Below are 16,791 nucleotides of genomic sequence, written 5' to 3' on the forward strand. Positions count from 1 at the left end.
GTGCAGGGCTCAGCACCCATGAAGATTTGGCCCAGAATGTTAGATCACGCTGTATGAGAAGGAAAAAAGTTAGATCCTTAGCTCAAAATGGCCACTTATATCACTTCTAAAGAGTTGTTCAATGAATTTAAACCCTGATTTTTTTTGGATAGTTTCAACTTTTTCTCATTGAAACTCATGAAAGAATATATTCAGCTATACAAACCTATTTTTAGGCCACATTCACTTCTGGGCATTTACACACTGCATGTACCAAACTAAAATATAACTTTACATCCTATTGAGGAACCACAAGAGTGATTGAATTTGCAGGGTAAAGTGCTAAGACAGTCACATGTGAAATGATTTTTAGTCTTTATAAATGAAAGAAACTTCCATTGTTTCTGAATGTTTGAATCGAGGGATGGTCAAAGTGCAGCTCAATGTGGCCTGCTGCCATGTTCGTTTAGAATAAAATGTGTAGTTTACACACAATAGGGAGTATTGCTTGCTAGGAGCTATCTTGATCTGGACCAGCATTGCAAGCTTGGACCTCTTGTCCTCACAGGCTGCACCTCTTTATTGAAAATAAGGACTACAATCTGCTTCACTGTATTCAAGTTAGGTGAGGCCCTTTAGCTCTTGGTAAGTAGTCAGCATGGCCATCAACTGGACAAAGTTTGGACACCTCTGTCATAAACCGTGTTGAAACTTAAATACACATCAATTCAGTTATATTTATCTTTCCCTCCTTAATTTACAGTCTCCATTCCTGTCAGATTATTTACTTACCACTTTCAGTCTGAGAAGATTTTTTCACTGAGTTACCTGAACTGTTGCTCTCGCTTTAGAGCAACCAATTTTTGTCTCTCTTCCTCTCTCGTCTCTCTCAGCACTTTTGCTCGCTCTCTCATTTTTGCTTCTCTTTCCAGCATGGTTTCTTCCATTGACTCCATCTCAGTGAAATAGCTCTTTTCTTCTGCTTCCAGAAGTGCCCGAAGCCTGAAAGGAAGTAAATTTCAACAAAAGCTAAACAATCCTGTCTGTTGAATGCTGCAGCTTTAGTACATTTACTATGAGATTATCCGATCGAAAGTTTTTAGTTAATCTTGTCTAACAGAATCTATGCTCAGAAGTGTGTGTGTGTGTATAATCTATTATACACAAACCATGAGAGACAACTAGCTCCCTCAATCATTTTCTTATCTGATGGCATGTCAGTTTAGCATACGGACAAAGCAATAGATAGATCTCTATGGTCATTTAGGGTCCACTCAAGCATTGGTATGAAAGGAGTTATGCCATCAAAATTCTGACATCACCTGAGAATGGACAGACCCTTGTGCATCTCTGCTGGGTCTGTTGCTCTAAAAGATGAAGCAGTTAAAATACGCTGCCATTTTAAAAAAAAAAAAAAAAAGTAAGGGCATTGTTCAGAGATCAAATCCTTGGAAATCTGCTAGACAATGAAGCTTGAAATGTAATTTAATTTTAAACATTACAGTATATAAAACGCACGTGGTTAAATATGACATTTAGGCCAAAATATGACATACTTCAGAAGTGTTGTAATTCACTCTGGAATCAATGGATCTTAAAGAGGTGGGGAACAAGTCTACTGCCTTCTTGTGGAAGCCATCAGTATAAAAATCAATGATAAAGTACACAAAAGACAAAATTGGAGCTCAAGTTCTCATTGTAAAAAGTGAAAAACAAATACAACCCAAACGACTTGTTCTCCAAGGGGGTCACTTTCAGAGCTGGCATCACAAACCTTAGTGTTGGGGTCGGCTCAAAGTGCTGTACCTCAATATCGAAGGAAGATCAGTGGCCAAGAGGGATGTCCTCCTCCAGTTGGCTGTAGAACACAAAGCACTCATCATCTTGCTTCAGGAAACATCCTTTATCACTGTTTCTCAACTTGTGCCATTATGTCTCACCTCCATCATAGGCAATATGGGATAGCATTCTACATCAGGGAAGGTAATCTAGCAACTCCAGTCTAATCATCAGGTCAAAGTGATGTCACTGAATGGTAGGCTATAAAAGTGAAGGACCTGACTCTTATTTATGTCTACAAACCTTCATCTGCCAACTGGCCAACTCCTATGTTACCCATCTTTTAAGGATCTTCTGTCCATTGTGGTGCTTTTAATTCACATCATTCTCACTGGGGATACACAGATGATGATATGGATGGTGTGAGGCTAGAGGGGGAATCAACGGTCGATATGCAGCTTTTATATGATCCTAAGCTGTCACCCACTTTCCATAGCAAACAATGAACCTCAAATTCTTTCCTCACCTCACTTTAAAAAACAAAAACAAACAACAGCTGGTCAGTACTCTCCAGTGGCCACAGAGCATAAACTGCTTGATATGCTTCCTCAAACCCAGCATCAGCCTAATCACAACAGGCACACAAATTCCAACAACAAGTGGCCTTTGGAAACCTCAGTGGAATTTCCAGAAAGCAGCATAGGACCCGTTTCATTCTGAGTTCAAGCTGTCTGAGTCTTTACCCACACAGCCCATAATTGGAACAACATCAGTGCAGTCTCCCAAGTTTCTGTGATAAAATTCTGGCCACCACAAAGAAATATATACCCCTCCACTCCCCCGAGGATTTTGTCAACAATTAATTCCTGGACAGTCATCTGATGCAACCAGACTGTATCAGGAATTTAAATCCAGTAAGAATGAATAGGTTTGTGACAAAAAGCAGAGACCTTATTTATCTTCTAGCTCAAACAAGGCAAAAGCGATGGAAAGAAACTATCTCCAAATTGAACTTCACACTTTCCAGTTGCAAAGTCTAGCAAACTATTAAGAGATTGAGTGGAGAGTCTAGGCTGGTCAAGAAGGAATACCCAGCCACAGCAAACTCCACCACATCCCAGCTGGTAGCCAATTGCAGAGCTCCTAATCAAGACAAAGCTTTCAGTCACACAGTTAAAATGATGGTTCCTGAGAAATGGCAGGTTCAGGGAGTGGATACGAACCTGATGACTCCTTTTACTCATCAAGAGCTCAACCTGGCTATACATCAACTGCAGCCTAATAAGGCTCCTAGTCCAGATACCATTCACAATGAGTTTGTTTCTCAATTTTGGTCAATCAGCAAAAACTGGCTGCTTCAAATTCTGAATTGTACTGAGAATTGCAGTATTCCAAAACCCTGGTGCAGAGCAGAGGTCGTAGCTGTTCCCAAGCCAGGAAAACCATTGACAGACCCAGAGAGCTACTGACAGATTTCTCTGCTGTGTGTTAACTACAAGCCGATGAAGAGATTAATCCTGATGTGGATTAATGAGGTAGTCACTCCTCAGCTGCCTCGCCTTTAGGCTAGATCCAAGATCAGGAACTTTATCTGACTCAAAATATAGAAAATGCATGAAAGTCTGGAAAGAAAGTTTGGGCAGTCACTATTGATCTGACAGCAGCCTATGACACTGTGTGGCATATTAACTTGCAGCATCTTAGCAGTCAGCCTATTTCCTGTAGGCTAATGATGCAGTTCATCTGAGAAATGATTCGCAGCTAAAACTTCCTCCTGTAAATAGGGCAGAAAAATCAGTCACCTTAAATGTCTCCATAATGGCCTTCCACAAGAGTCAGTTTTGGCTCTCATTTTGTCCCAGAGATATACCTCCAACCTCCCTGAAACACAAGCCGAGAAGTATATGTATGGTGAGAACATCTGTATTGCTGACACTGGAAATTATTTCCCCAGGATCAAAGGGAATCTCAGTCAGCGTGGATATGCTGACAATTTACCTCCAGCCATGGAGACTAATCCTAGTGAAAATAATACAGTGGCAACTACTTTCCATCTAAACAATCGTCTTGCCAATTGACCGATCTCAATCTGTGTCCATGGACGACTGCTGACGTTCCATCCAGTTGTCACATAGTTGGGAGTAAAACTCGACCATAGCCTGACATACCAGTCCCACTTGGAACACCTGCAAATGAAGATTTCTTCCCATACCACTTTGATATGAAAACTATCAGGAGCCTCCTGGAGAGGAGACCCTTCAGTCCTTCATTCATCTGTATTGGCCTTTGTGCTTGTTCCAACTGAATGCTGCTCTGCAGTTTGGGGGCAGAGGTGTCACACTCAACTTTTTGACACTGAACTGAATTCAGCCACTCATTATTAGCAGCTGCTTGAATTATAGACCAATTTTCAGTCTGTATGTGCTAGCACACATAGCTCTGCCTGATCTTCGACCAGTTGCCCTTTCTGTTAAGTCTACCTACCTGGACATCTGTGACAAATGAAACCAACCCATTACATCTCCCGTTGACTGATGCTCCATTCTCAGACAGGAAAAACACAGCACCAAATCAAAGGTCTGCTGGTATTCTGGGAAGGAATCACACCCCTGTGTGACACCACAGCTGATCACTACTCCCCTTTGCTATGTCAGCACATGCATTCTTGGATAAGAGTGCTACTGGCCCTTTACCATGCTCGAATGATCAGCTCTGCCAGAGAGCTGAAAACTACATTCTTACAGAGTAGAGAGCATCAGCGGGAAAGAGAGTCTAAAACAGTAAATAAATTTAGGAGTCCATCGTTGCACCTGCCTCCTTATCTACTTGATCTTAGATCCTGCATCAGCTCAACAGGGTACTCTGTGGATTGTCCAGAGTTGCTGCAACTAAGCTCTGGCTTAGCCTGGTTTCTTCCCCATGTTGTGACTGGGAAAGCATTGCAGTCAATAACTCATGTAGTGATGGGTACTCAACCCAACATCTAGAGGGCAGTTTACAACACCTAGCCTCTCCATATCTAGTTGGCGGCCGGTATCAAGTGGAGTACCCCAAGGGTTGGTCCTGGGGCCGGTTTTGTTCAATATCTTCATAAATGATCTGGAGGATGGTGTGGATTGCACTCTCAGCAAATTTGCGGATGATACTAAACTGGGAGGAGTGGTAGATACGCTGGAGGGGAGGGATAGGATACAGAAAGACCTAGACAAATTGGAGGATTGGGCCAAAAGAAATCTGATGAGGTTCAATAAGGATAAGTGCAGGGTCCTGCACTTAGGACGGAAGAACCCAATGCACAGCTACAGACTAGGGACCGAATGGCTAGGCAGCAGTTCTGCGGAAAAGGACCTAGGGGTGACAGTGGACGAGAAGCTGGATACGAGTCAGCAGTGTGCCCTTGTTACCAAGAAGGCCAATGGCATTTTGGGATGTATAAGTAGGGGCATAGCGAGCAGATCGAGGGACGTGATCGTTCCCCTCTATTCGACATTGGTGAGGCCTCATCTGGAGTACTGTGTCCAGTTTTGGGCCCCACACTTCAAGAAGGATGTGGATAAATTGGAGAGAGTCCAGCGAAGGGCAACAAAAATGATTAGGGGACTGGAACACATGAGTTATGAGGAGAGGCTGAGGGAGCTGGGATTGTTTAGCCTGCAGAAGAGAAGAATGAGGGGGGATTTGATAGCTGCTTTCAACTACCTGAAAGGGGGTTCCAAAGAGGATGGCTCTAGACTGTTCTCAATGGTAGCAGATGACAGAACGAGGAGTAATGGTCTCAAGTTGCAGTGGGGAAGGTTTAGATTGGATATTAGGAAAAACTTTTTCACTAAGAGGGTGGTGAAACACTGGAATGCGTTACCTAGGGAGGTGGTAGAATCTCCTTCCTTAGAGGTTTTTAAGGTCAGGCTTGACAAAGCCCTGGCTGGGATGATTTAACTGGGAATTGGTCCTGCTTTGAGCAGGGGGTTGGACTAGATGACCTTCTGGGGTCCCTTCCAACCCTGATATTCTATGATTCTTGATATAGAGGGCATCCTCTGGTAACGGAACTTGGACATTGAGCTCCGATGTCTGCATATGAAAGAAAGAGAGGTGGCCAATTTCAAACGAATTGTAAAGGCAGTGTTATACATTTTTAGGTCTGTGAAAGTATAAGCGGCTTCATACTAGACTATTTTATGTTTTAAGGGGATGTTTTACTAAGAAAAGCAACAATAGGGTATAAGAAGTAAGAGAAGTGTCCACTTTATCTGAGACATTCTAACAATCACCTGTTACTTGCTTTTCCTGGTACAATACCTTTTTGCTCCCTGAACACATAAATTATATCAACCACTTGTAATATGCATCACCATTTACCTCTGTATTTGGCCCAAAAAGCACTGAGAGAACATGGGACTGAGAGCCAGGAACTCATAAATTTTAATCCTAGTTCTCACAATGACACCTTTTGTGACCTTGGGCAAGTCACTTTTTCTGCCTGTAAAATGGGGATGACACCACTTACTTACATCACAGGAGGACTTCTGAGGAGACTGGTAAATATAATATTAGTTAATATTTGTAAAGCAAAGTATCTAACAACAAGAATTTTTGCTCTAAGGACTCACTGGTGATGGACACTGAACTTCCTTCTCACTACACATGGCCCCTCCAAGTCAGGGTTAAGTCATGCTTGAAAGACAGCGTACGGAAACTTGCACTACTAGTCACTGTGCAGTGCCTACTCTCGGAACGGACAGAAGATTAATCTTCAGGGCTATCAAACCAGCATTTCTCACAACACTGAATTCGCTTAATGAAAAAGATGTACACTGACTAAGAAATTAAAGCATTTGACTATTTTCTAGGATGATTCAAGTTCAGTTCTACTCCATAAAAACGTAAAATGGCATCATGAAGTCTCATGTGTATTGTTTATCAACAATTTCTGGACTGAATTTACTTACTCACTAGGAACAATATTTTTTTCTAACTGCTTGCCCTGCAAGTGGGCCCTGGGATCTAAAAGTTAAATTAAAGACTTTGTATTGGCATAACTAAGAACACAATTTGACTGTTGTGACACTAGTAAACCAGGTGTTAGCTCTCACCATGGCTCAAATTCATAGCTGGAAAACAGACCAGCTCACTTGTATGTTAATACTGTTTGAGACAGATGATGAGCTTGTAAGGATGTGTTTAGTCTCTATAAAATGGTTGTCAGTTGCTGCATGCATTAATCTTACTTCTTTTGTCTGTATCCCATGCTATAAGGTAATATGTAAGTTTTGTTTTATAATTGTAAAAATGTCTGCTCTGAGCTTGTGAACCTAGGCAGGAAAAGTGGTTTCCCCATCCATCCAGAAGAACTATCAAGACTAAATGGACCATCCAACACAAAGGCTCATTTAATGGCCTTCTTACACCCATGAAGGTTCTACATGTCAGAAAGCACATCCTATCAATTTGAATTCTGGAACAGATAGCTGACATGAAGATTTTTCATCTCTTTTCTGTTTGGTCTCTTTCAAGGGATGGAGCTAAGAATCAAAACACAGAGACCCCATGGTCAACCTGGGTTAGCCCTAAAAAGACAGTGCTTTTAGAACCCTAGACAGAACTCATTTGCATATATATGCTGCCTGCTTTAACCTGTAAATAACGACCTTGTTTCTTTTTCCTAGTTAATAAATCCTTAATTAGTTTATTACAGGATTAGCTACCAGCTTTATGTCTGGTGTGAGATCCAAGGTACAAACTGATCTGGGATAAGTGACTGGTCTCTTGGGACTGGGAGCAACCTGAACATTTTGTGATTCTCGGTGTAAGAGACCATTTATCACTAAGTCCAGCTTGCCCAAGTGGCAAGATAGACTGGAGTGCCCAAGAGGACTGTCTGTGACTCCATGCTAACTAAGACTGTTACACTGATCCAGGAGTTAATATTTGTTACTGAGTTGGTGAAATTTAATTATATAATATACCACCACTTTGGGGTCTCTGCCCTGCTTTTGACAGTCTGCCCTGATGGTGGCACTCATGGTCATGAACCACTCCCAAGAGCATGACAGCCCTGCAGTTGGAAGTTTTAATAACTGTGTTGATACATGAGCCAGAATGCAGTTCACTCTCTCTTAGCCCTAAAGAACCAAAAAAGCTAACTGGAGTGAGGAGTGCTGAAAACATATCTGCTGAATTCACTGATGAAAATATGACCCTAACACACTGATTTAGCGTGTGTGGCCACATCTGTCTCTAATGTTTGGCCCAGTAACTGTACAGCCTGCTATTTAACTGACAGCTAAACTAGTTCTCTTTTAGTGCAAGCCGTCTATGCTTCTGCCCTGGGGTCACCGATAAAAATAGCATTGCTATTTACATGGCCCCAGTTCATTACACACACACAGCAGAAATCCATTGAGTGATTTTGTTTTGGCAGTCACTATACTGAACATACTTGAAACTTTAAGTTATTAGGGCACGTTTCTTTTGTTCCCATCGATATTATTCTAAATCAATTTTGCTTGCTTTTAAGCATGGAAATGAGGATGAGAAGAACCTGAAATCCATTTATCAGTTGGCTCCAGCTTTTTGATTTGTTACCTCTCTCTTCTATCCTCAGTTCCTGCCAGGTACTCCTGCATTGTCTGATCGACCTTCTTCTGTACAATACTGTGAAGCCTTCTGCGTTCATTGTGATTCTCCCACTGACTGACCTGCAGACCTCTGTTGTGAACCTTTGTGAAAGCCAAGTATTCAAGACGTTCTTTTTCTTTACGTCTGCATTCCAAGATGAAACATTGAAAGTTATCAGGTTTAGGAAACTTGGCCCTCTGTAAAAGAAAATATATTTTTAACAATGGAAACAAGACCAATGGCTCTCTTTTAGTTTATCATCTCAAACAGGTAACGACCAATCATAAAGCAGGTATTAATAGGAGTTCAAAGTAATGTTAAATATAAAATTCAAAAACTACACTTTTCAGTAAATGCAAGCCACCATTCTAGGAAGGACTAGATAGCTCAAGGGCTAGGTAATGGGATTAGGACCCATTCACCTCTAGGTCACAGAGACCATGGTTTACTGTGCTGACTAATACTGACTCACTACTTGGGCTCTGTCTACATTACAGCCTGTGCCGGCATAACTTATGGCACTCAGGGTTGTAAATAAACCACCCCGTGAGCGACATAAATTACACCAACATAAGCGCTTGTGTGCACGGTGCTGCAGCTTCTCCCACTGACATAACTTCTGCTGCTCAGACGTGGATTTTTTATGCTGATGGGAGAGCTCTTGCCCATCAGTATAGCGCACCTTCACAAGATGTGCTGTAGCAGTGCAGCTGTATCGGTTCTGCTGCCCCACTCTAGTGCTGTATGTATAAACATGGCCTCACTCGTACTCTGCTTATCTACTCTACTTTTCTGTCCGCATCCATTTGTGTCTCTTGCCATTGACTGAGACTGTAAGCTCCTTGGAGCAGGGACCTTCCTTTATTGATCTTTGCTAGGGTCCTGGTCCAGGACTAGGGCTCCTAGTCGCTACGGTAATACAAATGAATAATGATAACGATAATAAGTTGCTCTCAACTGACAGCATGGTTGTGGCCAGTGACCCACAGCACCATAAACACTGCAAACCTCTGCAGGCAGCCCTAGGAGTAGAGTCCCGCTGCCCTTCGCTGTAACGCAGGGGAGAGGCTGAGTTGTCCCTGCCCCACACCGACCTGGCGGCTGCGTGGCCAAGTCCCCAGCTCTGGGGCCCTCCACCCTGCAGCGGAAACATCACATGCTCTGCGGTCCTGCCCTGGGGTCTCACCACTCCACCACGCACAGGGATTCCCTCCCCGCCCAACGAATTTCTCCAACCTCTTCCCCCGCCCCCAGTTTTGTAAACTAGTTACATGCAGTGTTGCCTGTTTAGTGATTGTTTGGAAATGTGAATTGAAATAGAAACGTTAATACACACTTTAAAAGCATATACAGTGTATGATAAAATATGTGTATCTGAAAAAGTATAAACAGATTTGAAAAGTATAAACATAGACTAGCTTCCTTATACAGCTGTTGTTTTTTATGACAATGTCCGTGCATTCATTTCCGTGATGTTGGCCAACCTAATAATTTCAAATTATGATTTGTAAGCAAAGTCTAAATGAGCTCTCCTGGACAGCTAGTGATGAGCTAGGGGGAAAGTCTTCAAGACCAGATTGTATTTACATTCACACCTAATCTACCTAGGTATCCAGCAAACAGAGCTGCATTGGCCAAGTGATAGATTGGCTGAGGTTGGGTTACAAATCACTTGAATGCAGGGGGCGAGGGGGAGGAAATGAAATGTTCTTATTCTTGTTGTCTGAGTAGAGGGCAGTAGAACTGTACTTAGCCTATGCTGATTGAGGGCATCAAGAGAGGGTAGGGACAGGTGTTTTGCTTGATGGTCTGCCTGAGTCACAAGTACTATTTAACCTGCCCCTCTCCACTCTTTAAAGACAGAGCTGATTAGGCTCCATAGATAGGCTTTTGTTTTCTTAAGTAACCACTACAGCTGAAATCAGGTCTAAGTGCTTAGAACTGCTGTGGGACAGTGTTTCTGTGGAAGAGACGGCCCAGTCTGCACTAGCAGCGAGGTTCCCCCACCGAGAGCTCAGCTGAAATCACTGAGAGCTGGGTGGAACCTCAACAGACCAACTAGCAGAGGTCAGAGTGGCAGGTGGCAGCAGAAGGTGACGGCGCAGCGCCATTGGCAACATTGCAATGGAGTGAACAGTGGCACAACAAACAACAGAGGCCAGAGCGAACGGTGAGCAGCTGGAGGAACGAGCAAGGTGCCCTCTTGCCCCCACCTGGGAGGTGAACTCATGTGAACGCACCTCTGAACTCCGAGACTCCACTGACCAAGGACAACACCAGTGAGTGTTAATGAGGCTGTTAAGAATGCTGGAGACACAACACAGTTCATGTGACCAAACATGGCTGTGGCATCATACATTCTATTTCAGCAAGATACATCACACACTACAAACTGGAGGCCAATGTTAAGTGCATTGTCACTTGTTCATCCTGAAGCTGAACACTGGTTCTGAACAAGACCAGCATATACTCACTATCTTAACTGATTTCAGAGTAACAGCCGTGTTCGTCTGTCTTGGCAAAAAGAAAAGGAGGACTTGTGGCACCTTAGAGACTAACCAATTTATTTGAGCAGGAGCTTTCGTGAGCTACAGCTCACTTCATGTATCTCAACTGACTAGCTAGACGCATGTGGTGCAACAGTGAAAGACTCAACAGTTGAAAAAGTGAAGAACTCTCTCACCACACAAAAAAATGTGCACACATGGCTGATGAATGCACCGATGCAAATGGGCATCAAGTATTAAGTCATTGTGTAGGTTTTCTTGATGTCAGTCGTAGGCCAGTAGATGCGTTTCTAGCTGTTCAAGTTACAGAAGACACATTGGCTGCATCTGTGACAACCCACATCTTAGAAGAGTTAAATGCTTGTCAGTTGGACCCCAAACAGATGGCTGCTTCTATATTTGATGGAGCTGCAAAATTCTCTAGAAGACATGGTGGAGTACAAGCTTTACTCAGAGAAAAGTGTAACCCTAAGCTCTCCTATACACACTGCAGAGGTCATCTACTCCAACTAGTGCTAGTACGAGCTGCAGACTCTTCAAAAGACATTTAAAAAGCTATAAATTTAATGTCTTCATTATATTCTTTTTTCTGCAAGAGTCCAAAAAGACTGAATATCTTGGAAAATATAGAAGATACACTGGGACTCAAGTTCAAATTAGTCCAACCTGGGAAAACCCTCTGGCTTTCTCATGAGCAATCCTTGGCTGTTGTCTTAAAATTACGCCAGCCATTATTACTGGCTTTGGAAAGTATCTACCAAGATGGGATGGATCTAAGTAGTGAGGCTGGTGGATTACTTTTGTTACTACATTCAGAGAAGATTATTGTCATTCTCTCCCTTGTAAGTCTACTGTTGAAACCACTTGGGTCATTAAACAATGCCATCCAGGCATCTGCTACAACAGTAGTAGATCTTTGTCCAGCAATAGAAGCTACATTTGGATCAATCAGAGAGCTATCCATTGAAAAACTACTGGAAAAAGCAAAGACTTCAGTCCTTAAGTTGAGTAATGAAGGCATTTATATTGAATCCTTAAGTGAAAAGGACAAGAAATGTTTGTTAAGACAAAGTACACAGACTTGATTCTTAAAAATCTACAACAGCGACTTATAGATTCTACTCAACCTCTATGTAGCTTTTACAGATCGCTGTCCTATAAAACACCAAGAGTTGAGTGGAGTGAGGCACAACCAGCAATGGGGCTGCCATGTGCTCAGGACAGAATAGAGAATTTGAACACAGAGTGGAATATCATACAACAAATTAATGAAGATTTTACTTCAACTTTCAGAGGCTCGTTCTCCTGCACATCTACCAATGTGATATGTGCCAGCAATGCCCCTCTGCCATGTACGTTGGCCAAACAAAACAGTCTCTACGTAAAAGAATAAATGGACACAAATCAGACGTCAAGAATTAGAACATTCAAAAACCAGTCGGAGAACACTTCAATCTCTTTGGTCACTCGATTACAGACCTAAAAGTGGCAATTCTTCAACAAAAAAACTTCAGAAACAGACTCCAATGAGAGACTGATGAATTGGAATTAATTTGCAAACTGGATACAATTAATTTAGGCTTAAATAAAGACTGGGAGTGGATGGGTCATTACACAAAGTAAAACTATTTCCCCATGTTTATTCCCCCCCACCGTTCCTCAGACGTTCTTGTCAACTGCTGGAAATGGCCCACCTTGATTATCACTACAAAAGGTTCTTCCCCACCCCACCCCGCTCTCCTGCTGGTGATAGCTCACCTTACCTGATCACTCTCGTTACAGTGTGTATGGTAACACCCATTGTTTCATGTTCTCTGTGTACATAAATCTCCGCACTGTATTTTCCACTGAATGCATCCAATGAAGTGAGCTGTAGCTCACGAAAGCTTATGCTCAAATAAATGTATTCGTCTCTAAGGTGCCACAAGTACTCCTTTTCTTTTTTATCATCGCTAGTGGCTTGACCCAATCTTTGTGCTATGTTTCCTGAGATGAAAGAAGTAGGAATTCATCTCTTGTTACTCCCAGTCACAACAGCTACATTTGAGCGTGCTTTTGACTCATTGAATAGAATTTTGTGTTCTGAAAGAAGTTGCCTTCTGCCGAATCATGTGAATGATCTAATGAGCATATCAATTGAAGGAATGGAAATACCGGACACACGAGTGGCCACCAAAGATGAACGCATTGCATTCAAGAAGTTCATTAACAGAGTTGTGCAAAATTATAACACGAAACCAAGAAGGATCAAGATGTAGTGCTTCATAGAAGGCTTGAGTAGCCAACTTTAATTTTTGTGATGATTTTAAAACATGAGTTAAATCTAATTAAATGGTCATGAAACATTTTTCAGTTTTTACTGTAGTGCCACAGAGCCACCTTCACCCTCACGGTCTCACCCCTCATCAGCCCTGCCCCCCCCATAAATTTGAACACCTCCCTCCATTTCAATGCCTGAGGAAAACACTGGCCACGCACCATAGTGCAGTGCCTGCACCCAGTGATGAACTGACAAAAATCTTAACAACCGGTTCCCTCCTCACCCCACGAGGGGGTCATGGCCCACTCCCGCCCCCCCGGGACTCCTGCCCCATCCAACCCCCCGCGTTCCTTGACACCCTCCCCCCCGGTCCCCTACCCCATCCATTCCCCTCGCCTGTCCACCCCCAGAACTGGGCAGGAGGGTCTCATGGGCCACCGTAGTGGGTGCCCACCCTGCCCCTAAGAGCCAGAGGGACCTGCCGGAGGGGGCAAGGTGAGGAGTCCCGGCATTGCTTACCTGGGGCAGCTCCTAGGAAGCATCCGGCAGGTCCCTCTAGCTCCTAGGGGCAGGGTAGCTGCTCCCCACACTGATCATATCAAAAGTGGTGCCTTAGGCACCGACTCCGTGGCTGCTCCGGGGCTGGAGCACCTACGGGGGAAATTTGGTGGGTGCAGAGCACCCACCAGCAGCTCCCCACCCCGCTCGGTGCCTGGCCCCAGCTCACCTCCGCTCTGCCTCCTCCCCTGAATGCGCCGCCTCGCTCTGCTTCTCCGCCCCCAGCTTCCCACAAATCAGCTGTTTGCGCGGGAAGCCTGGGAGGGCTGAGAAGCAAGCAGCGGCTTCATGCTCAGGCCCAGGGAGGCAGAGGCAAGCTGGGGCAGGGAGCGGTTCCCCTGCGCCCCCCCCCCCCCCGCCCGGGTTACCTGCTGCAGCGCAGGTGGCCCTCCTGGCGCCCCCAGCTCACCTCTGCTCCGCCTCCCTGGGCCTGAGCGCGAAGCTGCCGCTTGCTTCTCAGCCCTCCCAGGCTTCCTGCGTGAACAGTTGATTCGCGGGAAGCCGGGGGGGGCCGAGAAGCACAGCGGGGCGTTCAGGGGAGGAAGCAGAGGCGGAGTGGAGGTGAGCTGGGGCCGGGCAGGGAGCTGCCGGTGGGTGCTCTGCACCCACCAAATTTCCCCCGTAGGTGCTCCAGCCAAGGAGCACCCACGGAGTCGATGCCCAAGGCGCCACTTTTGGCCGGTTGTTAACTTTAGAAGCCCTTTTAGAACCGGTTGTAAAACGGCTTCTAAATTTAACAACCGGTTCCAGCGAACTGGTGGGAACCGGCTCCAGCTCACCACTGCCTGCACCCAGCGCCGCTGCCTCCCCACCCTACCGCAGCGCCTGCGCCCACCAGGGGCACTGGAACAATGTGTACAGCGGGGCAGCCGAGAGCCATTGGACCCAGCTGAAAACCCTGGACATGATGGAAACCACTTCGTGCCCGAGGGTGCAGCAGCACCCCCCCGCACCCGCCAGTTCCAGCACCTATGGCCCCCTACCCCGCGCCCCACACCGTGCCTCTGCGCCTGCGCCCACTCCCGTCCCCCGGCCCTGCGCCTGCGCCTCAGCCCGAGCGTCTCACCAGCGCCACTGAGTGCGGGGTGGGGCCCGTCACCTCCCGGAGGCGCTGGCTCCACTGGCCCAGCATCACTCCCCCGGCCGCCGCTGGAACCGCGGGGAGACTGCCCGGCCGCCGCCACTTCCGGGACGCACGACCCGTTGCTATGACAATTGGCGGAGCATAGCGGAAGTGACCTCAGGAGAGAACGCTCTGTGAGCCGTCTCCTGAGGATCACGCGTCAGCAAGCGTGCGGCGCATGCCCACGAATGGGCGGCGAGAAAGCTCGGTTCGTGGGGGGAACACAAAGGCAGCAGTAAGCATGCGCATAATGACGTTCTGAGTCGTGGTGGAAGCCCAGGCCTGCCGTGGTTGCTAGGTGCCCGCAGTCAGTGCTCAGGGACGCAGGGGGCGGGGCCACCACTGTCAGAGCAGGGCCTTCTGCAGGGCGGGCAGCCTAGGTCTCGTTCCCTAGCGCAAAGCTGCAGGCCAGACTGTCCTGTATGCCATGGGGCTGTGCTCCCCACACTACAGCAGCCTGCTTTGCTCCCCCTGTCTATCGGGCCACTGAGCCCTGGCCCCAGTTACACCAAGCATGTTCCCACCTGCACACACAGCACCGCCCCTGAGCACAGGGCCTGCCAGCCCTATCCCCTCGCCAGCACACATAGCACCCCCATATATGGATGCAGACCACAGAGCCCTGCCACCACCATTCACCCACCAGCCAACGCACCACCACTACCGTGTATGGGGCTGTTGGGTCCAGGGTGGTGGTACCGCCATACTCCCACCAACACCCACTGCCACGACATGTGGGGCCAGAGCACAGGGCTGTGCGCCACCACTCTGCTCCCGCCAGCACACACGCACATACTGCCACCATGTAGGACGCCACCAAGCCGGGAGCCGCGTCACCACCATGCTCCCATCAGCACATATGCTGCCACGACATATGGAGCCACTGCTGCTAATACCGTGCTCTCACAGACCCATGTGTTACCACTGTGTATGGAGATAGCACTCCTAGGGCACCACCACTGCTCCACTCACTACGAAAATGTACGTTTATGTGACTTGCCTAGAGTCACATAGTGAGTCAGTAGCAGAGTTGGGAACAGAACCTTTATGTCCTCTGATGGAATATGTTTTACAAGGAATGTAAATGGAATGTAGCTGAACTTTGTGACTTTGTCCTTACCCATAACTACTTCACATTTGGGGACAATGTATATCTTCAGATCAGCGGCACTGCTATGGGTACCCGCATGGCCCCACAGTATGCCAACATTTTTATGGCTGATTTAGAACAACGCTTCCTCAACTCTCGTCCCCTAAAGCCCCTACTCTACTTGCGCTATATTGATGACATCTTCATCATCTGGACCCATGGAAAAGAAGCCCTTGAGGAATTCCACCATGATTTCAACAATTTCCATCCCACCACCAACCTCAGCCTGGTCCAGTCCACACAAGAGATCCACTTCCTGGACACTACAGTGCTAATAAACAATGGTCACATAAACACCACCCTATACCGGAAACCTACTGACCGCTATTCCTACCTGCATGCCTCCAGCTTTCACCCTGACCACACCACACGATCCATCATCTACAGCCAAGCTCTGCGATACAACCGCATTTGCTCCAACCCCTCAGACAGAGACAAACACCTACAAGATCTCTGTCAAGCTTTCTTACAACTACAATACCCACCTGCAGAAGTAAAGAAACAGATTGATAGAGCCAGAAGAGTTCCCAGAAGTTACCTACTACAGGACAGGCCTAACAAAGAAAATAACAGAACGCCGCTAGCCGTCACCTTCAGCCCCCAACTAAAACCCCTCCAACGCATTATTAAGGATCTACAACCTATCCTAAAGGATGACCCAACACTCTCACAAATCTTGGGAGACAGGCCAGTCCTTGCCTACAGACAGCCCCGCAACCTGAAGCAAATACTCACCAACAACCACATACCACACAACAGAACCACTAACCCAGGAACTTATCCTTGCAAGAAAGCCCGTTGCCAATTGTGCCCACAT

General features: G+C 46.0%; 1 protein-coding gene across 2 annotated transcripts in view; it reads right to left on the bottom strand.

Annotated features, from left to right (window-relative positions):
- The window catches only part of CFAP53 (cilia and flagella associated protein 53), a 36,696-nt gene extending 21,785 nt beyond the window's left edge, over nucleotides 1-14,911 (bottom strand). The window contains exons 1-4 of one of the 2 annotated variants that reach the window (XM_073343529.2): nucleotides 13,663-13,864; nucleotides 8,344-8,573; nucleotides 1,786-1,837; nucleotides 808-981 (exon numbers count right to left, since the gene is read on the bottom strand). In XM_073343529.2, coding sequence (XP_073199630.1) covers nucleotides 808-981; nucleotides 1,786-1,837; nucleotides 8,344-8,573; nucleotides 13,663-13,685 — 479 coding nt within the window. In that variant the 5' untranslated portion in view covers nucleotides 13,686-13,864. Of the gene's footprint in view, nucleotides 1-807; nucleotides 982-1,785; nucleotides 1,838-8,343; nucleotides 8,574-13,662; nucleotides 13,865-14,767 lie in introns of those variants that run through there. The other variant, XM_073343530.1, reaches the window with a different exon arrangement.
- Between the last annotated feature and the right edge of the window lie 1,880 nt (nucleotides 14,912-16,791).

Source organism: Lepidochelys kempii, chromosome 5 (genome assembly GCF_965140285.1).
Source record: "Lepidochelys kempii isolate rLepKem1 chromosome 5, rLepKem1.hap1, whole genome shotgun sequence".
NCBI classification, from domain to species: domain Eukaryota; kingdom Metazoa; phylum Chordata; order Testudines; family Cheloniidae; genus Lepidochelys; species Lepidochelys kempii.